General features: G+C 36.4%; 1 protein-coding gene across 1 annotated transcript; it reads right to left on the reverse strand.

The window, feature by feature from the left end:
* Positions 1-1,422: 1,422 nt before the first annotated feature.
* Positions 1,423-4,851, reverse strand: LOC132166652 (stem-specific protein TSJT1). The gene is made up of 5 exons (XM_059577506.1): positions 4,572-4,851; positions 2,240-2,480; positions 2,010-2,130; positions 1,796-1,905; positions 1,423-1,695 (listed from the first exon to the last, which is right to left on the reverse strand). Exons 1-5 carry the CDS (start codon positions 4,772-4,774, stop codon positions 1,660-1,662), a joined length of 711 nt encoding a protein of 236 aa, XP_059433489.1. The 5' UTR covers positions 4,775-4,851; the 3' UTR covers positions 1,423-1,659.
* Positions 4,852-25,166: the final 20,315 nt, after the last annotated feature.

Below are 25,166 nucleotides of genomic sequence, written 5' to 3' on the forward strand. Positions count from 1 at the left end.
TCTATTAGTTTAAACTTTTGGACGTATGTCATTGACCGTGCCAAGTAAAACCTATTATCTTTATTTCCTTTTATTTAGTTGATCATGTTAGAATATATTCAAAATATATTTTATGATATTTATATGATTGATTTATATTTCTTAGTATTGGCCGATTTATATTTCTTTGTACAAGTCAGATTTAGGTTTACTTGTATAGGTCGACTTATTCCCCTATAAGGCTATAAATAGGGATATTTGTATTGTAAACAATCAACTTAATAAGCATAATGCAGTCCTAAGGACTATTTAGAGTAGTAGACGTAGGTTTTTAACATTGAACCATGCACCCGTAAATTTTTTGTGTCTCTTTTATTTCTCTTTGCTTCTACTATTATTATCATATTTTAGATTTGCCCACAAATTTCAACTTGATATCAGAGCTTTATCATCTTTCAACATATCATTTTTCAATACATAATACTCTTATTTATATGAGAATTGAGATGTATCAGTATGGTAGTCAAAAAGCTCAACATAATAGTAAGTAAAGTACAATATCATTTTAATTTTATGTTTGAACAAAAAGCCCAACAAAGTTGTACTTCTTTGTGAATCGATAAGCCACATCAACTTGCAAATACCATCTATGCAAATGGAGCACCGTAGCCTATTATCGCTTAATCAATTTCAGCGTTTAAAATAATGGGAATCTAGGGTTTTTAGACTTTAACGTAATGAAACCCAATAAAGAACGTACCTAGTTGTTGAAATTTATACGTGTTGGGGAGGCTTCTATGTCAGTTGTTGTTTTTATATACAGAGTCCATTGATTAATATGGGTGGTAATTTTTGTTCACGTGTCGATATCGGATTGTGTTGAGGCATGTATATAAACTATATAAGTTAATCATAACCCGATCCGTTTAAAACTCTTTGACCATAACTCTCTAATTTTGTATTTGGTTAGTGTCGAGTTTGCAAGTGCCCGCTATAATTATGTCGTGTGTTAGGTTCGAGTCATGTCAAAGCATGCATATAAAACTATATATATCAACCATAACCCGACCTATTTAATTAAACATGTCAGACTCCTTAATCTTAACCTTTAATTTCGTGTTGGATTTGTATTAAGTTTGCGAATCATGTCAAAAATTGCCAACCCTACACTTAATCTAGTTGAGCCATTCCAAGCTTGTTTTCAAATTGTAGTTAGAGGAGATTATTTGTCATGAGTGGTAATTCAGCTTCGGTTCTTGGGAACTAAATGTAATTTTATTCAATATTTTATATCTCTGCAATTTCCCCGATATTATATTTTTTTATATGTATGTGGTTTGTAGATTTTGACATTAGAGCTACTATGGCATAAGCTTTATATCATGGTCTTAGAATTCAAGGCTACGCATAATGTTTTGTGGATGAGAACAATTAATCACAAGATTGAAATCCTTAAACCTTGTTTTATTACACTAGAAAGGGAAGCTGTACATTGGTTGAAGCTTAGAGCGAAGGCTAACTACACATAAAAACAGAGTCTACCAACAGACACGATCTCTCACTCATTCAGGTATTTACATGGCCCATCATGCATGCATACCCTTGCCATATAAAAACCTCTCCATCTCCATCCCACAAGTATATATAGATTATGTCCGTCCACCATTCAAGCAGAGTCTTCTACTCTGTGGCTGCAAAAACTGCTGACCCTTCCACCTGAAATTTCACCCGCCCCCACACCACACCAAATTGTCAAACCAATACAACAGAAAGTTAATTATAATATGTGGGTGGCGTGAATTCCAGAAATTTGTACCTTGAATGTTGCACCCCAGATCTCTTCATCAGCAGCAGGCACCGCAGTGATCTTATGCTTAGGATTCTCGTAGCTCCTCAGTCCTCCTACTGCTGTGGAGAAGAAACACCCTACAGAAGAATCCATGGCGTGCAGAATTGTCAACAAAGTGAAGTAAATAACAATGATAATTGATGAGGCACCTAATCAATGTTGTTTCATTAATTTCACCCACCTTGAGGGAAAGAAGCAAGTGACTTGCCACAAGCACCTTTAAGCAAATCTGCATCGTTAGCGAAGGCGACATATCCGTCAGCAGTGATTCCCCAATACAGAGGAACCTTACCATATTGGTCCTGTTGTCACAATTACATATATACACCCAATTAATTAACCAAATCAAAGCTAGCTAAATTAGCTTCAGCAAGGCGTTTTGGTGGGTGGTGGGTGGAGTGATTAACTTACAGAAGCAACGAAGAGGGTTGAGGTAGACTTGTCAAAGACGACGAAAGCGAAATTCCCGCTGAGGTGGCCGACAACATGGTTGGGAGGATACGGAGCGCGATCACGAAGCGCCTTGTACGCCTCGATCACCAATATCACCTCGTTCGCAGACTTGGCTAGACCATATTGCTGCCTTAAACTTCCCAAGTTGTCGAGCGCCCCCTCGAACAAGCAAAATATCTCATCCTTCACGGCAAACGACCTGCAAATTCCCACCAATTAAGACTTTATCTTTTTTTTTTAGATTTTCAATTAAGTTCGCTAAACGACCTATCACTTACCCCGTTGGTCCCCCAGGCCCTAAAGTTATGTAATCCTTATCCTAAATCCCACCAACCTTATCCGGTCTAAAGGTCCAAAAGCGTAACTACGGCATGGCGGTGTGGCCAGTATCGAAAGTCGAAAAAAGAGAGAGGAAAAAACGAGACATCCACACACAGTAAATGGACCCACGAATAATTAACCTTTGCTCTCGCATTAATGATCGAGAAATGGTGGTTGTGACTTGTAGCTCTCTTGTACCCACTTCATAAAATCGTGGCTGTGACCACTACTGACTGAAATTGCCCATATACAATCAAAAATAGTCCTATTGTTTGAGTAAATATATCTCATGTAAATATATCTCAGGTATATATCTCCTATAAACATATGATATGTTCTTAAAAACGCTATTGAATTAAATGTGATTATTATTAAATTTTAATCAATTAATGATTTTAAAAACTACATTAAAATTAGAAAAACTCAAAGAAGACTCTAGTTCTCATTATTTACGAAACAATTTTAATACCTATAATATTGCAACTTTTTTTTAAAAAATTGTTCGTTTGATAATGGTTTTACATTTTTTTAAAAAAATAAACAATTCTACACACACCACACTTTTTAAATGTAAATTTTACTAAAGAATACTTTCAATTTGAGCTCAAATCAAAATTGAGAGAAAAAAAAACATTTTTTAAAATCATTATCACAATCTACCAAAGAAATATTTATTTATTTTTCTTTGGTTACTTTTAACGTATGCCCAAATCGACCAACCCAACTGTCAACATTCAGGTTTCTTCAAAAGGTGGTCGGACCAGTCGGTCCTACACGACCACAAGTCATCCACAGTAAATGTCAATTAACGTTAACCATCATCCTACCGTCCACGTATTGGCTATAACTTAATTTCCGCCAAGTCAAACACGCGTGGGGCTGAGGCTCACGAAAGCATACTCTGATACTCAGTACTTCAAGACAGCGAATCTCTGTAGCCACGTGCCAAGCACGGAGAAACCTATCTCCACCTACTAAATGCCAAAATATACTTGTCCATGGTGGACCCATCCCTCAAGAATCACCGCTCGCTCATCAACCAATATGATCTAAAAATCATGACCATTGGATATCTTCACCCTCCACGTCAAGTGAGCTACGGACGTGGAGGGTGGAGATATCGTCTTTCTCTGCAAAGTATGTGCTGACTGTTTCGATCTGAGAAGTTGTAATAAAAGAATAGTATTTGACCTGAATCCTATATAAATTTCATACGAAATTAAATTATAAGGTATCGAGGGAATTAATTGATTAATTAAATAAATTAAGTTTAATTTATATAATTTTATGTCCATTATTAGACACTATTTAAATTTAGCCTAATAATTTTTTAGACAACCTATAAATTTACATGAATCAATCATAAAATTAAAAATTAAATCTGTTATTAAGGAGTAGCTTAATCGGCTAAAATAACGAGATCTCTCAATCCCATCACCTCTTATGTGGACATGTAAAATAATAATAATAATAAATAAATCTAAACCAACACGAAACACAAATAGCGACCCATAGATCAATTTTTGCAGTACTAGTTAAACATTTGATCTTTTTGTTGATCAAATGTTCCCGGTCCTCCGATCGCCACACTCTGCTTTCAGACTGCCGTCCCCATCACCGATCAAAAGACGGTGTAAGATTATTTTCATTACTTGGTTATATTTGTTAAGATGGACCACGATTTTGTAAAACCATGTTTATGTCGCTAGTTTTTCTGAACACAACAAGATTAATAGCATATATAAATTGTGAAGATTATTGATAAAAATGGTGACATAAATCAGAGCAGGCAGACTATGGTGTTTCAAAATCATGATCCACTCTAACAATACTAATTAAGTCATCAATAATCTGAATTTTAAGTGTTGAGGAGCAATTAATTGTGCATTTCTACCAATCAGAATAGGGTTCCCCCGTGATCTAGCACAAAACGAATATCGACGGTTTCGTTTTCTTCTTTTTCATTTACCTGGGCAGTAACGGCGACTCTTTGTGGTGAGTGTAAGCCAACTGGACGTTGTCTCCGACCTGCAGGGACACAGCGGACTCATTGGTCTCCACGAACCGGTTCACCAGCGCCGTCGCCGTGATCTTGGGCGACGGAGTCCGGCTGCCGGCGGCTACCAGCTCCTCCGGTGGCGACACGATCGAGCTACTGAAAACTCCCAACATCTTCACCTAGTAAATCGTCTCTTTCTCCTTCTCTCTCTCTTGATAGGGAGTTCAGAGTTCAGACAATGGAATTCGGAGCTGTGTGTTGGCTTTGCCATTTATAGAAAGAGGAGGAAGGAGAAGGGATGGTCTTTTCGTCTTTTCGAATCATTGTGTTTTTTAATTGTCCAATGAGGAAGTAGGAGACATGTGACGCGTGGGGTCCAGTTTGGGCGATGATTCTTGAACGTCGGATAAGGACGAGAGAGAGTTATGGGACACTCTGGGGCCTACCATAGGGTAGTACTTCCTTTGTTAATACGTGTGTCAAGCCACTAGAGCAAGCCTGTGGCTGTGGGGCAGTTTATGATCAGCTGGGGAAGTATCCAGATTATCCTCATATTATCGACTGATTCCCTTGTGCCCCGTCATCGAAATGATTGTATAGATCCATGATTGCTCTCGAAATGATTATAGTAATCCATGATTGCTGCAATTTCACTGGATCGATTGCACGACTAAATGCACGTACGATCATTAGAGTATATTTATATATATATAGGTAGTTTTATTCTCCAACTACTTTACGGTGCTAATGCTGTTTAGATCAATTTTTGATTAAAAAATACATATAATAATTAGTTAGGGCGGTCATATCGTGAAATAATTATAAAATAAAAGTATAGTATATAACATTATTTATATATGGTGACAATTATTATGTAAATCGATAAATAATTAAATTTGATTATATACAATATGTAATGATGTTATGTAGACTATGGCGTCATTTTATAAGTCTTTATAATACTTATCATATCAACTATTAAATAATTAAATTTAATAATTACTGACGTGACGGTTCACATAAACTAGCAAGTATTTATAAAGGTGGTTATAGTAAAATTTGCATTGCCAATACCTATTACTAATGAAACTAGTGATTTTTCATTGTACTTGGTAGGAGAAATCGGTGATTTTAAGTGCATCACATTTTTTTGAAAAAGGTAATTCAATTTTAACCATTAAATGACAATTGATCATTAACATTCATTCACTTTAACAACGTTTTTGTTTGAGCAAAAATTATGGGAAATTACGTCACTAAGCAACCATTCCTTGGCTTTTTGGAAATGAACTGAATATGGTTCTGATGCCGAACGTAAAGCGCAATCAAATTTGGCAAAATTTTGTGTCGGATAAGCTTGATAAGAGACGGCTACTATCAATCAGAATCTCTTAAAAATTGTAATATATAAACTTTGAGCAGAAATCATCCAAAAGCTTATATACATATGATTTAGGATCGTAACATACCTCCATGCTTTCGTAGTCAACATCTACGGCTGTTTATTTTATCGACACTGACCCAATGATAGCCTTTTCTCTTTTGGCGGTTCTACTCACTTATCAGTATTTTAATCCAGCCTATATGTCGCTTCCATTGTGACTTGAATCCGTAACATAGTGTTTAGTTCTAATACCAAATAATACAAATTTTGAGTAGAATTCACCATTAAAACCCGGCTTATAAATGAAGGGTATTCAAAAACTTATATACACATGATTAAAATTAGATCATTATAAAATTTAGACCATTTTTTTACGTCCAAACACGACATTCGACCATAATAACTGTGTACGGGTAAGCTATGATTATGGGAAGCCAGCAGCCTACATACCACTTGCCACAAATGACAAAGCAAGTTGCATGATGTGTTACCTTTAACGATGTTGAAAGCTTAATATATAGTATTATTTATACTTCAATGCTCGCATATTATTTATTTATTTATAGTACATGTTCGAGATTTTTTATTTTTTTATTATTTAATTGAGAAAAGTAAAATTTGAATGAGAAAAGGAACTGCCCAGCTGATTATTATTGATTATGTTTTATATTCATGTATATATCCTTGGTTGTACAACTTTGGTGGTGGACTGGTGGTAGTCTAAAATACTTTTTCTTATTTAAATTTTATTCATAGGTTTTACAACAGACGGGTCCAAGTTTCTCCAATGAAAACCATGGTCTGGGCCTTAGGTTTCTGTGTTCTGATGCCAATTTGGACCTAAATTAAGGTTCTAGCCACCAACCTTAATACAATAATCAACATTATTATTTTAATTAAGCTAATCAGAAACAGCGGCTTGGTATCAAAATGAAAGGTTTTTTTTTTTAAAAAAAAAAAACAAAATTTGGGTTCGAGAAAATTACTTTAATTCAATCTATTGAACTAACATCTGTTATTAAAATATGTGATTTTTACATACATTTTTAATAGGATTAATAGAAGACGTGACATATTTTGATAGAGTGAAAATATATGTGAGAATGTTATGGTGTCAAGACATCCATCAAAATAAGATGTTAATTAAAGTTATTAGAGATTCCATACCCATTGGGAGAGATTTACAGGCAATAGATTCTACATGTTAGGGTTGGTATTACTAGATAGTATCATTAATTAATCTATTAATAATCCTTTAAGTCCTCTTCCACGTCATACACAAGACAAAAGATCGATTAGATTCTTCCTTAAAAAATAATACTTGAAGTTACAAATTGAATGTTTATTAAAAATGCTTTAAAAATTAAGGTACCAATTTGAAAAACATCGTTGATAAAACGAAAAGTAACACCATTTTATTTAGTTGTTGCTTACGTACGATAGTTTCTATGAAGTTACACTTACACATGAAGATTGGAATAAATATGGACATGACAGATGGAAATTTATATATATATATATATATATAATATGCTCACATATATGGAAGATGAAAGAATCTCATTCCCCTCTGCGTCTCCGTCACCTTCGGTCCTTCAGTACTTATGGATGAGTTTGACAAAGGGTCGGATCGGATAAAAAAATTCAAAAAATTCATATTAAAATCAACTCCAATATTTTTATTTTTTATCTCACATCAATCATTTTTTATTAATATTCAAATAAAAAAATTACTACAAAATAATTTTTTTTATATAAAACTTTTTTACTTTTTTCTCTTATATCAATCAAATCTGCTATAGTACAGTACCGTTTCATTCCCTTTTTCCATTCCAATATTGCCAAACACAATGGTGTTTTTGATTTTTGGGCTTAAAAGATTTTTTTTTTTTTACTGTGAAGTTTGTATTTGATTTCTGTTTCTTGTTTTTGTTGCTTATTTCTTTGGTTTACTTTAAAAAAAAAAAAAAAAAAAGGTCAGGATCTGAGGGAGTTGGTGATGGGAACATAGAAGAAATTGATGGGATGTGTCCACCAAGAAGAATGAAATTTTGGTTTCTCTATTTTTTTTTTCTCTAATTCGTTTGAAATTGTTTTAGTTGTGTGTCTGGTTCAGTGGATATGGAAAAGAGTTGCTTGTCCAAGTGGTATAAGATTAGAATCTGGGATTGAGAATTTTCGTGTATGATTAGTGTAAATTATCTTTAATTTTTTTAATGATTTGTTGGGATTAAGTCAGATTATATATAGTTTAACTGGATTTAAATCACGAGCGCTTTGGCCGGTTCTCACCGATTAAGTTATTTTTGTCATTAATTTCCTACAAACAGATGTTACTATAATCACGTGACAGGTAGAGTAGCTTCTCTAGTTATTTTCTAATGTATTTTTGCTCGGAATAAAGAAAAGAAAAAAGAAATGAAAAAAAAAGTGGCATAAGATTAAGATCAAGTCATCATCATCTAAAAATGGTCTATTTCTTTACTCACTTTTAATAAAAGTAAGAAATGGCGTGCAATTATTCCACAAGTTCAGATTCCGTACCCAGGGAGGGTGATGGGAATGCCCATGGTTTTGCCAGTGGCCCATGGTTTCAAAAGGATCTGGACTTTTCCATATCAGGATGACCAGTCTCAGGCAGTTGATCGTGACCGTCGGCTTGATAAAAATAAATAAAAATGTGTGGAAAAGAGTGATAAATCTGCAACCTCTATTTATGGTTTATTCCAAGTTTTCAGCCCAACAAGTATAAGAAATGAAACAGAAACAATCAAACATTTTTTTTTTCTATTCAAATGAGGAAAATGTTACAAAGGATGACATTTTTTACTTTTGATCTGAATGGAAAAGAAAATTAGAGATGAATTGAATATATTTTCAAACATAATGTTGACAGCGGTATATTTAGCTAAACCATATGCTTTAAAGAACTTCTAAAAACCACAAAACATCTTATTATATTATCTGAAAGAGAATAACTTCTATAGGGTCTTGGCACAAACCAAGGCCTTTGTGCCCTCAAATAAGAAGGCAACACATCAGCGTGGAACACTATAACAAAAATATGGCATTCCACCTAATCTTTTTTCTAGAATACCTAAAACAAAACACCTTCTAAAATAACATTTTCATATTTTTCTCCAAAACCACCCCAGCCACCAATCTGCCGCCGGAGACGATGCCAGCCGGGTAAGAACCAAGCTCCTCCTCCCTTTCTCCGGCGCCCTTCTCTCTCACTGGCGGCATTAGAGAAAAGTTTTTTTCCTCTGCTGCCGGGCAACAGAGAAAATTTTCTCTGTTCTCTGTTGCCCGGTAGTAGAAAAAAAATTTGCAGAGAAAATTTTTTTTCTTTACTGCCGCCGGTGAGAGAGAGGGGCGCCGGAGAGAGGGAGGAGGAGCTTGGTTCTTACCCGGCCGACATCGTCTCCACACCGTCTCCGACAGCAAGTTGGTGGCTGGAATGGTTTTGGAGAAAAATATGAAAAATGTTATTCTAGAAGGTATTTTGTTTTAGGTATTTTACAAAAAGATTAGGTAAAACACCATATTTTTGTTATAGTATTCCATGCTGATGTGTCGCCTTCTTATTGGAGGGCACAAAGGCCTTGGTTTGTGCCAAGACCTTATAGAAGTTATTCTCTATTTGTAAACATGTTTTCACATATGCTTTAATTTGCATATGCATATGCAAAAACATGGAAAGAGACAGTATTATAATCAAGATCAGATTTTGTAAATTTAATAGTGTAAGTGTTGCCACGTTAGTTAAAATTTTGGGTTAATAACTTTTTTAGTATCTGGGTTTACAATTTTTTATTTTTCCCCTTAGGTTTCCAAAACAATAAAAAATGGTACCTAATTTATGGGAAAAGACAAAATCGATACCTCCGTTAGTTTTCGTCAGTCCCAATTAACAGAATTTTACATCATCTTCATTAATATTGCGACACATGTCCACTATTAAGTTTTTATTTTTTTATTTATTTATATTATTATTTTTTAAAAAAGGTAACTCTAATTACGTGTAAATCCACGACAGCAAAAACATTAAACAAAAAGGAAAAAAATTGAAGTGTTCCCCCTTTCTCCCATTTTTCCCGTTCGTCCACCTAGGGTTTAGAATAGCCCTATTTTTTCAATTTTTTTGCGATTGCGATTGTTGGATTTTCGTGTCGGTTTGGATTTGGCTTTCGATTGGAAGTATTCTCGGTTTTGTATGGATTTAGGTGTGGACTGGTAGTATCAGTCTGCTAGTATTGGATTTGTCTGTCTGGATTTTGGGTTGGAGTTGGTGGAATATCATGGGTGTAGTGGGTCGATTTCGGGAAGGAAATCGACTTTGTGGCGTGATCTAACCTGATTTGAGCACGTTGGTAGAGACCTTGTATGCGGGAGGAGTAAAATGAGACTACCTCAGAGAAAACTAACGAGGTATCAAACAATGTGGAACTAGGGACATATGTTGTCCTTACAACTCATTTACATGGCGATGACGTGAAATTTTGTTAATTGGGGCTAATGAAAACTAACAAGGTATCAATTTTGTCTTTTCTCATAGGTAATATACCATGTCTGACTATTTTGGAAACCTAGGGAGAAAAATAAAAAACTGTAAACCCAGGTACTAAAAAAGTTATTAACCCTAAAAATTTTAATTAACATAACATCATTAATACTATTACAAAAGAAATTAATTTGACGTGAAGAGGATCTTATATCCTAGAATTTGCCATAATTAATGTTAAAATAAGTACAACTATAAATGGAACAAGAAAAAAGAAAAATCCCATTAAAAATTGAAAATCCCAAATAGATATTTATGGACTAAAAGTAATATTCACTTGCTATATCATCCGAGTCTTTGAAACTGTCACACTGTATAACATTAATAGCGTCAAACTTGTGTCCCCAAGAGGTAGTTTAATCGGTTGAGACCACACCTAATGAAGCGAATGTCACTAGTTCGAATCCCCCTTCCCTCTCTTGTGCGGACATGTCAAAAAAAAAAAAAAAAATAGCGTCAAACTTGTTAGAATATACGGAAAATATTATATATGTAGGTGTCTAACATCGAATCACTCGTAAAGTTTTCTGTGCTTTTTCCTCTATATTGCTTTCACTTATTTCTACATTATCATTATTTTAACTATATATTTTCTGTATATTCTAACAAAACTATCAAAAAATTTGTCATTTTTCAGATTATATATATATATATAAGGAAGCGCTTTTTTTTTTTTTTTTTTTTTTTGACCAAATTAGAAGGGATTCTTAAGAAAATAAGAAAAAAAATGCCTCATAATCTCTACTTAAATCCGTCCATAATTATATTACAAATTAATAAAATTGAGATATATCACTATTGGTTAATTTTCATTTTTTTTTTGGGTAATTACATTTTCTCCCATCAACTACAACGCATTGTCACTTTGCCCCTATGAACTAACAACCCTACTGCTGGACCCTATCAAACTACCATTTTATGCCAAAAACCCCTATTTTGTCAATCAAATGTGTTAACTCAGACGGTCAACCCGTCACGTGAGCCCCACATGCCATCTTGAAATGACAATGCGTTGTAATTGGAGGAGGTAAAGTGACAATGCGTTGTAGTTTATGGGAGAACATGTGGGATAAAAAATTTCAAGATGACATGTGGAGCGCATGTGATGGGTTGATCGTCTGAGTTAACACCTTTGACTAATGGAATGAGGATTTTGGGCACAAAATGGTAGTTTGATAGGGTCGAAAAATAGGGTTGTCAGTTCATGGGGACAAAGTAACAATGCTTTATAGTTGAAGGGAGATAATAATTATTATTATTATTTTTAATTAAAGTGCAAAAGAATAACACATTCTAGCTGGATTGTGAATCCACATATTATTAACCGTACAAACAGGATGATTACTTACTTTAGAGGCACGAATATTTTTCATTGGAAAAGACTTAAAAACAACAAAGAAAACAAAAAAGAAAAAAGAATAAAATACTTCACTTCATATATATCAATATTGCGGACACTATTTGTCGATCTATTGTCACCTACATAAAGGAAAGAATAATTACTATTTTTTTTTTTTTAAAAGAAATATATTTTCTGTAATTAATCATTACTTATACAAGAGAAAACAGTGGTACATCAGTATATGGACAGAACCGCGAGGGTAGGTAGCGGGTTCATTTCAGCATACGTCCTCGTTCGTTTTTAGAGGTTCTTCGGTTGACAAAATCAAAGAGGCAATAGTTCTTTTTTTTTTTTTTTTTTGATTGCAATCATGGATTGAGAGATAATGACTTTCTGAATTTAAATGTGTTTTTATTTTTTTAAATAGATAAAATTTCCCAATAATACACTGAATTGACCTTTTTATATATTTTTTAAAAATATTATTAAGTTAGAGTGTCACCTTATATTTGGAGTGGCACTGTAACTTATGTCAGAGAATATCCTTTTTTGTATTGAAAGGAAATATATTAAAATGATACCGTAACTTACTTACATTTTATAGGATTTATTGTAATTTAGTATGGTTGGTTTGATTACTAGATTTATTTATCTAAATTCCCTTATAAATAAGAGTATTCTGTATTGAAAAATAATTTAACAATAAAAGTAAAATATAACATTTTGAGCTTTATCATGTAAACGTAGATCGTAAACTGAATCACATAATTCCAAAACCAAATTACTCACCAAGATTGGATTTAACGATATGTTTAACCCAGCAACATCCTACAACCAACTATTCCCCTAAAAAGAGAAAAATAAAAAATAAAAAATATACATGTATACTTAGCTCCAGCGAATTTCTTGGTTACCGTTGTTAAACAACACCCACTGCCATGACATTGTCTATGTTTGGTGAGGAAAAAAAATGAGTGTAATAATTAGTATAGAAAAGTAAAAAGTAAAAAAAATTTGTTTTGTAGTAATTTTTTTTAGGGGAAAATACAGTTTATCGCCCTGAAATTTCAGGAGTTTTTCAATTTTAACCCAAAAGTTCAAAAATTGGCAATCTCTCCCCTGACGTTTCAAAAATTGGCAATTTAAAATCTCCATTTAATTTTTCCGTCTAAATGGACGGAAATCTATAAAATTACATCATTACCCTCAGTTTTTTTTTTTTTTTTTTAAAAAAAAATTTCCGTTCAATTTAACGGAAATTAGTAATGGAAGGTTTAAATTACCAATTTTTGAAACTTCAGAGGGGTAGATTGCCAATTTTTAAACTTTGGTGTTAAAATTGAAAAACTCCTGAAACTTCAGAGGGGGTAAACTGTATTTTTCCATTTTTTTTATTTAAATAGTAGTAAAAAATAAATGATGTGATATATAAGTGAGATTGTTTTAATGTTAATATTTTTTTAGGAATGAAGTGAATAGTGTTTAAGAAGGGAATGTTATAGGGTGTTGTTTAACAAACAACCCCTTAGAGTTCACGAAAATGATGCAGAGTATTGAGTGTTAACAAACACCACTGTTGAGCTTCGATGGATTCAATCATTTCTTAAGGAATTGGGTATTTTCGTCACCATTTCACCTGCCTTATGGTGACAAGAATTTCGGTGCTACCTACCTCACAAATCACAATCAATCCTATGTTTTATTCAGGTGCAAGACATATTGAAATTGATTTTCATTTCGCGACTCTTCGAAGAATCTGTTAGTACGATAATTCATGTTCAAGATTGCAACAGAAATTCAAATTACAAATGTGTGGCTAAGGATACGAGGATGATCAAGATAAAGAAAGTGTGTTGTTTCTTGCAGATGTTATCTTTGTAACAAAATCCAACACTCATTGTACAACAGCTGTAACAAAGTTCAAGAGAAAGTTCAACAGTTTGATGAAACAAACAGCTTTTAACATGAAGTGAGTGTTGAGTGTTTAATCTGCTCATGTTTAATCTATAATGACACGACACACTTGTCTTGTTAGTGATAATTGAAGGGGATTAAAGCGTCAAAATTTGCATTTGAAAGGACTAGAAATTAAATTAAATAAAAGAAAATATATGTGATTCTCCTACACAGAACAAAAGAAGTGGACTGACTGGTAGTTGGAACCCTGTGGGGACAAAGAGGCAATATTAATTGCTCAATGAAGATGCCGGAATCGACTTGGATTTGACGAAGCAGAACGATTCCACCAAAGATTTAAAGAAAAGCCTAAAAGGGTATCTATAAGCAAGCACAACCACTACCACCAACGATAGAGACCCATGCAAAATCCTTTTGTTAAGGCAAAGTGAGAGCCACATTTTCTTCCTTCTTCCTTTGACCTTGGGCCACCCTCCAATGGGAAACAACATCGGAGATGGCCATTTGGTAGAGAATTTGACACACCCAATTGGGTTTTTTTTTTTTTTTTTTACAAAAAAAATACTATTGGGGCCGCTGTAAACATCAGTACACGACATACCAACATGAAATATTGATTAAATTGAATGAGTAACAATCATGGCAGCATGTATAAGAAATAAAACCAGTGTTTTTGTTTCGTGATCACTACACTTTTCCTTTTATTAATCAGATGTTAGATATAGAAAAATAAGAAGAAGGTAAAGAAGTCAAGTGAAGGGGGACGAAATTAGGCTACTTAGGTAGACCCAAGATGTGTGGAGGACTGGAGAATGGATATTGGGTTGCCCCCACTTGTCTTATGGCGTTTGGAATTGGAGCTATCTTCCAACTTCTGCCTCTTTGTTTGGTGATGAAACCCATATATGTACAGTTTTCAATACACAATCGTTCACTCTTTAATGTTGTTGAGAGGTTTGCATGAAGTAGGTTTTGAGAAAAGAGGAGGCTCGTTCTAAGATACGTAGCCTACCTCACACATATTATATATAAGCTTTGAGAATACATAAATGACCAAATTGCCCTCATACCCTAATACATTCTTCTACATTCTTCTAACACATTCTTCTACATTCTTCTAACACGCCCCCTCAAGCTGGAGCATATATATCATATAAGCCCAGCTTGGAACAAATAAACTCTAACCGGTTACGACATAAAGACTTTGTAAACATATCAGCTAATTGGTCTCCAGACTTCACAAATACTGTAGATATGTTTCCATTGAGTATCTTGTCTTGGATGAAATGACAATCAACCTCAATGTGTTTAGTCCTTTCATGAAAAACCGGGTTAGATGCAATATGTATGGCAGCCTGGTTATCACAAGATAATGGGATAGGAGTAGTAGTCGAGAAGCCGATCTCCTGAAGGAAATGTTGTAACCATGTCAGCTCAGTAGTCGTATGAGCCATTGCCCTGTACTCTGCTTCAGCACTAGATCGTGCCACCACAGTCTGTTTCTTACTCTTCCAAGTTACAAGATTACCACCAAAGAATGTGCAATACCCTGTAGTAGACCGTCTATCTGAAGGAGAGCCTGCCCAATCTGCATCAGTAAAACCTTCTACCCTGAGATGTCCATTTGGTCTATACAATATTCCTAGACCAGGTTGTCTCTTTACATAACGAATAATCCGAGTAACAGCTTCCCAATGTGAAACCCGAGGAGCCTCCAAGAATTGACTGACAACACTAACGGCATATGAAATATCTGGCCTGGTGATAGTAAGATAGTTCAACTTCCCAACTAGACGACGATATCTGCCGGGATCTTCAAATAATTCACCTTCATCCTTTAGTAATTTCTTATTTGGATCCATTGGAACATCAACTGGCCGAGAACCCAAAAGACCTGTCTCTTCTAATAAGTCAAGTGCATACTTTCTCTGGGACAAGTTGATACCTGTTCGAGATCTAGCAACTTCACTGCCTAGAAAATATCGAAGTTTGCCCAAATCCTTTGTATGAAATTGATCCTGTAGGAATTGTTTTAATCGGGCAATGCCTCCTGAATCATCCCCAGTAATGACAATGTCATCTACATATACCACAAGGAGAATATAGCCAGCACTAGTATGTAAGTGGAATACTGAATGTCTGTCTGACATCTCTGCAGACCAAACTTCAGTACCGCTTCAGAGAACTTTCCAAACCATGCCCGCGGTGATTGCTTGAGACCATACAATGCCTTTCTTAATTTACAAACATAGCCCTGAGACTCCCCCTGAGCGACAAACCCAGGTGGTTGCTCCATATAAACTTCTTCACTCAAATCCCCATGGAGAAAGGCATTTTTGACATCCAATTGGAACAAGGGCCAATCAAGATTAGTAGCCATGGAAATAAGAACACGAATAAATGAAATTTTGGCAACAGGAGAAAAAGTGTCATCATAATCAATACCATACGTTTGCGTATAGCCTTTAGCAACCAACCGAGCTTTCAATCTTTCAACCGAACCATCAGGATGAAACTTAACTGTGTAGACCCATTTGCAACCCACAGTTTTCTTATTAGGTGGTAAGGGAACAAGCTCCCATGTCCCATTGTGATGCAAGGCCTTCATTTCCAATTCCATAGCTTGCCTCCAACCAGAGTCAGATATTGCAGCCTGCACTGTCTTAGGAATAGAAACAGTAGAGAGATGGGAAATAAAGCAAGAAAATGTAGTGGATAAAGAACGAGTGGAGACAAACTGACTAATGGGATGTTGGGTAGTGCAAGAACGTGTACCTTTCCGTAGGGCAATAGGCAAGTGGTCGAATGGATGTGGAGGCAGCGGATCTGGAGACGATAAGGATGATGATGGCGGTGCAGGAGCTGATGGTCGAAGTCGGCGTTGATAAACTTGGAGTGGAGCAGGTTGGTGGTGAGGTAGCGAGACCGGAGGAGAAGGAGAGACCGGCACAGAGAGAAGAGGAATAGGCAGCGGAAGAGACTCGACATCAGGCTCAAGGGAAGAGTCACCCAAAGAGGTAGTAGCAGAAAAATAGGGGAGAGACTCAACAAATGTGATATCGGCACTAGTGAAGTAGCGTCGAAGAACCGGACTATAGCAACGGTATCCCTTTTGGGTTGTGGAATACCCAAGGAAGACACATTTAGTAGCACGAGGGTCAAGCTTATCAAATCCGGGACCCAAATTATGAACATAGCAAACACACCCAAAAACCTTCAATGGCAAGGAGAATGGGGAGGAAGAAGGATATAAAAGAGAATGAGGAGAGGTACCATCTAAGACCGAGGAGGACATCCTATTAATTAAATAACAAGCGGTGAGGACAGCATCACTCCAAAATTGTTTGGGAACATGCATATGAATTAAGAGACAACGTGCGATTTCTAATAAATGACGATTTTTGCGTTCAGCCACACCATTTTGTTGTGGAGTGTGAGCACAGGATGTTTGATGGATAATGCCTTTATCAGACAAATACGAGGCAAACGAATGAGATGTATATTCTTTAGCATTATCCGAACGCAAAATGCGGATTTTCTGAGCAAATTGAGTCTTAATCATAGTGCGAAAAAGTTGGAAAATAGAAAATAACTCTGAACGATTTTTCATTAAAAATAACCATGTCATACGGGAAAAATCATCCACAAAGGTCACAAAATAGTGGAATTTGTTGGCTGCGATATTAATTGGACCCCATACATCAGAATGAACTAACTCAAAAGCACTAGAAACCCTACTAACAACACGGGACGGAAACGAGACACGATGATGCTTGCTAAGCTGACAAGCTTCGCAAGGCACAGACGTCTCATGACGAAGACTGGGGACTTGATGCTTCAATGTAGAAAGGGAAGGATGACCAAGACGACAATGCCACTGAAGAGCGGAGGCCGACGACTGCAACGCATGAGAGGAAATTGTTGGTGCTAGATTGAGATAATATAGGCCATCAACTTCATGCCCCATACCAATCATCCTCCTCGTCTTGAGATCCTGAAAAATGCATAGAGAAGGATAAAAACTAACTGAACAGTTAAGGGATTTTGTGATTTGACTAATAGATAACAAATTAAAAGGAAAGCCAGGGACATGTAAAACAGATAACAACTCAATGTCAGGACTCAGATGGGTAGTGCCTAAGCCGACCACTTTGGATAGGGAACCATTAGCTAGGGTGACACTTCTAGGTGATGTGACAGGATGATAATTAGAGAGGAAAGTAGACGAACCAGTCATATGTTCATTGGCGCCAGAATCGATAACCCACGGGTTGCTAGTGGAGGATAAAAGACAGTGAGATGCAGTACCTGACTGAGCAAGAGTAGCAGTGGAAGAGGAAGAGGCCTGCTTATGGGCTAAGAACTGAGCATACTCATTTTTCGGGATGGAGATGAGATCATTCTCAAGGGGTGAGCTTGGAGTACCAAGTGGTCCAGCCGGGGCTAGAGAACCCTCATGAGAAGTAACCTGATTGGCAAACCCAGATGGTGTGCCATGTAAATCCCAACAAAAATCCACCGAATGGTTAGTACGACCACAATGAGTGCATTTTCGAGGCCCACGACCTCCAATGCGACCACCTCCCCGATAATCACGTCCACCACGAAAACCACGACCACCTCGACTACCCCGTCCACCACGGGAACTATTAAAGCTACCACGAGTAGCAATAAAAGCAGCACGATCACCATTACGTTCCGTGCTCAATAGAGAACTATGATCAGAAATAGTAGCACGCTGAAGCCGAGAAAAAACCTCAGGAAGTGATGGGAGGTCGGAGCCACCCAAAATCTGCGCACGAACAGACTCATACTCAGGTTTCAAGCCAAGTAGAAACCGAACCACATCTACATCTTGACGTTGCTTTTCCATTTTCTTCAAATCAGTGGAGAGTGGCTGATACATGTCTCTCTCCTTACAAATGGCGACAACCTGATTGTAGTACTCATCCACAGTTTGATTACCTTGCTCAAGCCCAAAGTATTGTTTACACACCTCATAAATCCGAGTGATGTTCCCAGTACCAGAGTACATATGCTGGAGATGATCCCAAATTGCCTTTGCAGTAGGAAGATAAAGACACGAGGATCCAATGTGGGGCTCAATACTGTTCAACATAAGAGATATAATTTGATTGTCGGCCTGGTCCCAACTACTTGCGGAACTAGGATCCGAAGGTTTCCCAGATTCCAAGTGAGAATACAAACCTTTCCCGCGCAAGTATATTTCTACGGATCGCGACCAATAAACATAATTTTTGCCATTTAGTTTCACAAGGGTCATAAGGGCCGGACCCATAGAAGCAGAAGTAATCAAATCGGAGTTAGGTGCCATAATGTGGTAACCAAAAGTCAACAACTACAAGATCCCACCAAAGAATAAACTACCAAGTAGAAATAGGCAAAAAACTCAACCAAAACAGACCTAATTCGAAACAAACTTGCTGCAAGTAACTTAAGTCAACTAAAAATAACCTGAACCGGGCTGAACAGGGTCAGAACCGAGCTGAACAGGGTCTGAATCGGGCTGAACAGAGCTGAACCGGGCTGAACAGAGTCTGAACCGGGCTGAAAAGGGCTGAACCGGGCTGAACAGAGGCTGAACCGGGCTGAACAGAGCTGAACCGGGCTGAACAGAGTCTGAACCGGGCTGAAAAGGGCTGAACCGGGATGAACAGAGGCTGAACCGGGCTGAACAGAGTCTGAACCGGGCTGAAAAGGTATGAACCGGGCTGAACAGGGTCTAAACCGGGTCTGAACCGGTATGAATAGTGTCTGAACCGGTCTGAACAGTGAAAAATCAAAACGCGGACAGCCTTATCCCGGTTTGAGGTTGGGATATCCTTATCCCGAATACGAGCAGCAAATCCTTGTAACCAAACACCAAGCTTCTTCTTTGTAAATCGCCGGAGAATCGCCGGAAAAGGACCAAACGTTGCCGGCGACACTCAGATCGTGCAGAAAACCACCCAGACAGCGCCGAAAATCACTCAGACAGCGCCAAAAACCACCCAGACAGCACCGGAAACCACCGATAACGTGCTGGCGACACCCAAACCGTGCCGGAAAACACCAAACGACAACGCACAGACCCTCCGACGACACGCAACTACTGAGAATGCGCCGGTGACACTCAAATCGTGCCGGAAAATACCCAACGACAACGCAAAAAGCAGTCAGCGACACCCAACACCGGTCTCCGGCTACCACCGAGAGTTCCAGCCACCACCTCAGGCAGAATCGGCCGACTACACCAACCAACCACCAAAGACAACGACTACACCAATTCTGCCGACGACAACGGGTCGAAATCCAACATTGGAGATGGCTCCGAGATCACATTATTGGTGAGAGTGAGCTCGGCGCCATCTCCTACCACGGGCATGAAGCCCAAGAATTTATATTTCTTCAATCAGCAAGATGAATGGGGGCGAGAGATAAAAAGGAACAGATAAGACGTTGGAGAAAGGAGAAAAATACACGATATTAGAAAAAAGAATAAACCCTAGGCTCTGATACCATGTTGAGAGGTTTGCATGAAGTAGGTTTTGAGAAAAGAGGAGGCTCGTTCTAAGATACGTAGCCTACCTCACACATATTATATATAAGCTTTGAGAATACATAAATGACCAAATTGCCCTCATACCCTAATACATTCTTCTACATTCTTCTAACACATTCTTCTACATTCTTCTAACAATGCCCATCCCACAGGCTACTTCTTTTGGTTTTTGGGCTCCATTCCGCTCCCCTTTGTAATCTTCTTTTATCAGTCAAATATTGTGTTACTTAGGGAAAAAAAACCATTATATTAAACAAGTTTAAACGGGTCGTGTTTGTGTCAACCCAACACGATCTAATTATTAAATGAGATATTCAAGTCTTGTCGTGTTACCCATTTAGTTAAACAGGTCGAGTGAGGGGTTTGATACGATTAATTAAATGGGTCAACCCATATAGTTGTTTCACGACTCGACACGGCACAAACCCAAATTGCCACCCCTAACTAATCCTAATGCCTTTAAAACCATAATTGTAATACACACACACATGTAGCACATGCAATCTGCACAACAAGAGAAAAATGTTAATTAGGGTTACAAAAATAGCAATATGAGAGAGGCACAACCCTCACCTGAGTTTTGTCATCAGGATTTTTCAGTATAGCCTCAATAACCTGAAGCATTGGAGTTATGCCTGTGCCACCAGCAATCTGAATGAACAAAATATAATTAACTTCAGATAAAGGAGCACACATATTCACTAAACTTCAAAAATATTCCATGTTACAATGACTAATTTACAGATAAAGTAATGGTTCTTGTCATTAGAAAAGGACAGCAGTGAGAACTAGAAACTGAATGTAATATTAAGAACTAAGAGACAGTTCCAATCACAAACAGATAATACATCATTGATACAATAAGAGTCGCAGCCTAGCACTATCATTTTACTATAAATTAAATTGTAAATAAATGGCACACCATAAGTTGACGACATCGGTGTCAAATAAAATCTAATTTCTAGATAATTTCTCTTACCATGCCAATGTGTTTCTTCATATTGGGAGTATATCTTAGCTTCTCAATGGGCCTGCAAGAAATTTGAGCTTTCCATGAAGATAATATACAGCACATCATCTGTTAACACTTGGGGACAAGTATAATTTACCCTTTGACTTCAACTACATCGCCAGGTTTTAAGCTTGCGAAATGCTGACTCATTTTTCCTTCTGGATACACCTGGAATAATTTTTTTTTTTTTTAAAAAAAAAAACCTTTAAATATGAAGAGCACTCCATGTATGATGCAGGACATTTTCAAAAGTGAAATCAGAAGAAGAAAAAAAAGGAGGAAAGTTGAGTAATCCATAATTGACAGCAAACCTTAATAAGTAAGTCAAAGAATCCCTTAGAATCTGGATCTGATATGGGAGTATAGCTGAAAACAGAACATATCACGTTAGCTCCACAAGTTGCCTATAGACAAAACCAAAAGTAGCCAACATGGCAAGTACATGATCAACATCTGATCATTCCAATATTAAGACATTGTCAATCAAGACATGAACCTTGACAGGGAACTATGTGCCTTTTTCCTAGTTGATTTTTGCTGAAGAAATATAAAAGATACCCAATCTCTTAAATTATGGTGATCATACTGTCTAAATACATCAAAGTCCAACTAATCTAATATCAAACTAACTTATAGAGTAACTAATCCAGGTAATCAGGACATCCAAATATACAGAAACGTCAGGATTTGTGATATAACCAAGTCAAAGAGAAAAAATGAGATACAACAGTACAACATGGTTAAAATAGATAGGGGTAGAGATCTCATAACAAAAAACAACGCATTTAGAGCTTGTAACAAACTTGCCCTATGATGCAGATGGAAAGATACAAATTTTATTTTAAGTTAGATCTTATTAATTAATTAGGTTATTATATTTAGTTTTATGTTTTAAAGTCAATGGTGCTGTTTTTTTGGTAATTCAATAAATAGGTGCTTGGCCTAAATAATTTTACGCAATTCAATAAATAAGCATTACCCTAAATTATATTAGGTAAGTCAATAAATGGGTGGAGAGATGCTTATAATTAGGTTATTATATTTATTGGGATGGAGAGATGCTTATTTAAATTTAAGACCAAGGAAATGTAATTTTTAGAGATAAGGATCAGAGCCTCTGTATCTAGTATACAGTCTTCTCTAACTCACAATTTGTTCTCTGGTTAGTAAGCTGCAAACATCTAAAGACTTTGAGGAAAAATGAATAAATAAATATGAAGTAAACTAAACGTTCTAAATTGGAAACTAATAGCTCAAATTCATCCCTCAGTGTTGCCAAACCTAGCACAGACCTTACCTTCTAGGTTCAGGTAATGCAAGAACTGAGAAGTAAAAAATGGATGATATTGAGCTTGCCAGTATAAAAAGGGCATGGCAATGTGTGTATTTGCAGACTCATGCAATTTAAAGTGTATAAACCTCATCATAAATAGATACAATTAGTAAAACAATAAACTTCAAATTTGCACAATCAGGTACAATAGACTGAGATAAAAAGGTTCCGATCAGGCATCTTATTAAACAGGAAGAGTGGAAGACTTACGGGCGTATGACATATTTTGGTTTCCCTTCAGCATCTTGTCCTATAGGAGCCCTACGGTGACAATAATGCATCAAGATGATCAATTCAGAGGTGGATTTCTTCCAGATCCAACAGGTTTTTTACAGTAAAGTTCACTTGTCACAAACAGCACAACATACCTTGTAATAATGCATGAAGCAACATCTAGACCCAACTTGGCTGTAGGATCAAATGAAAACCTACCATTTGCAAGGTGAAAAATCAAAAAATAAGTTACATTGAACACTCTTTCCAAACTATACAAACAAGGCATGTGGAAGCCACACTGACAACTTAAAAACCCTACACTGTTAGAAAGGTTAACCAAATTATGATGATGCTGCCAAATTAACCAGGGCACAATATAAGGCTGATCAAATGTACTTTAGAACATTTGGATGTCGACTGTACATCTAGTGGAAAGATAGAAATAAACATAAGTTGACTAGCGAACATAAGCATATTATAGGTTTTCATAAGCTTTTAATGGTGAGTGACATCCAACAGTAAAAATAAACCTCCATGAGAAATCCGGTGCCTTTGTGAGCTTTTAATACATGTAAATGTTGAGAAATGATGGTTCATTCCAGTAAGGGGTGTAGATATCACAAAAGGCTCCGTATATTTGATATAGACTTCACTTTACTTACTAATACTATGTCATCCACAACAACCCTCATTTAGATATATTTTTTTTGCTTTCTTCAGCTCCAACAACTACAGGTAAATTATTCCTAGTTTGACTCACTTCATTCTCCTTTATATTCTTTGTTTAAAGTTTTTCTACATTGCCCCCAATTGGTTGAGTACTGTCTCTTTGAAACTGGTCACGGGTTTCTGACCAAACACTTTTCACCCATCAAGATGATTACCCATTAGCGGATCTTCAATAAAACAGAAAAAGGTTGAGCCTAGACTACATACCTGAAGAGTTGAGTATTGTGACTAACCCTTGCTGTGTCTTGCAACTTAAATTCAATCCACTTATCTGGGTTGAGTGCTGAAAATGAAAAAAAATGATCCATTGAACTTACACAATACAATAAAGGGTGAAAAAAATCACGTATCAGGCACTTCAAGGAATTTGCAGCTGTATGAAGCAATTTCCAAATGTTAAAAAGCTTCGTTAGCGTATGAAATTTGCAACATCTGCATAAATTGATTATTTATGTTGAGAAAGTGTCCCTAAGGGGTAGCTCAATCGGCAAGGAGTCACGCCTTATGAAGCAGAGGTCACCAGTTTGAATCTCCCTTTTCCCTTACTCCCCTCGGGGACAAAAATTACTTATAAAAAATAAAAAATAAAAAGCCAAGAAAGTCCAAGCCAGTCCTTCCTAAACAATGTTAAAGTTGATAAAAGACTCACCAACTTTTGGGCCTGCCTCTTCATTGATTTGATCCAGATAAACCTGTAAATAAAAAGCAGATATAGATAACTAGCATATATGAGTCAAATATGGTAATCAGAAATCTAACAACTATTTCATGTTAAAGCCCCATAATGAGCATGAAAAACACTTTAAAGTTTAAACTTCATAAGAGCACTCAACTTGAAATATCTACAAAAAATCAGCTTTTACATTTATCAGCAGTGAATTTTGTTCAGAGGCAGAAAGATATCAAATTATGCTATACTCATCAGGGAACTCAAACTGATTCCTTGTGAATTGCACCATATAAAGTCTAAGTATATAGCCCATCGCAGATACGTAGAGTCAAGGGCATTTGTGGCGGAATGAGTTGTGCATACATTTAAAGATCCTTGTATGAAAATTGCCTTTCCTTCTTTCCTCTTCACAGTAAATCTTATGAGTTTGTTTGGTGCTTACCCAGAAATGAAATTGTGTGCTATGTCTATTTCGTTCAGTTCTTGTAACGTACAATATGAATATTTATATCTTTACTTGTTCGAATACAGATAAACACTTGTGCAATTTCACAGCATTGCCATTTGCCACAGCACTTCCAAAACTCACATAAACTAAAAAACATTAATAATCAATCGATTTGACCAAGTACTATACACATCAAATTAAACCAGTCCATCACTCCAAATATCTGAATCCTCTCTCTTTATTCGTAAAATATCAAAATTTCTCCCTGAGCATTCGAAGTTTAAAAACCCAACTGAGTTTACCCCACCATTCAACCACAGAAACGTAATCAACCACCGCATATCACAACACAACCGACCAATCAGAAGAAAACCCAGATGGAATTATA

Source organism: Corylus avellana, chromosome ca1 (genome assembly GCF_901000735.1).
Source record: "Corylus avellana chromosome ca1, CavTom2PMs-1.0".
Classification (NCBI taxonomy): Eukaryota; Viridiplantae; Streptophyta; class Magnoliopsida; order Fagales; family Betulaceae; genus Corylus; species Corylus avellana.

Excerpts from the sequence above, each read along its gene's own strand:
- LOC132166652 (XM_059577506.1), bottom strand. The coding sequence starts at position 4,774 with ATGTTGGGAGTTTTCAGTAGCTCGATCGTGTCGCCACCGGAGGAGCTG. Across the intron at positions 2,131-2,239 it reads CAACCCTCTTCGTTGCTTCT|GACCAATATGGTAAGGTTCC; the intron begins GTAAGTTAATCA and ends TTGTGACAACAG. Across the intron at positions 1,906-2,009 it reads ACTTGCTTCTTTCCCTCAAG|GGTGTTTCTTCTCCACAGCA; the intron begins GTGGGTGAAATT and ends ATTCTTCTGTAG.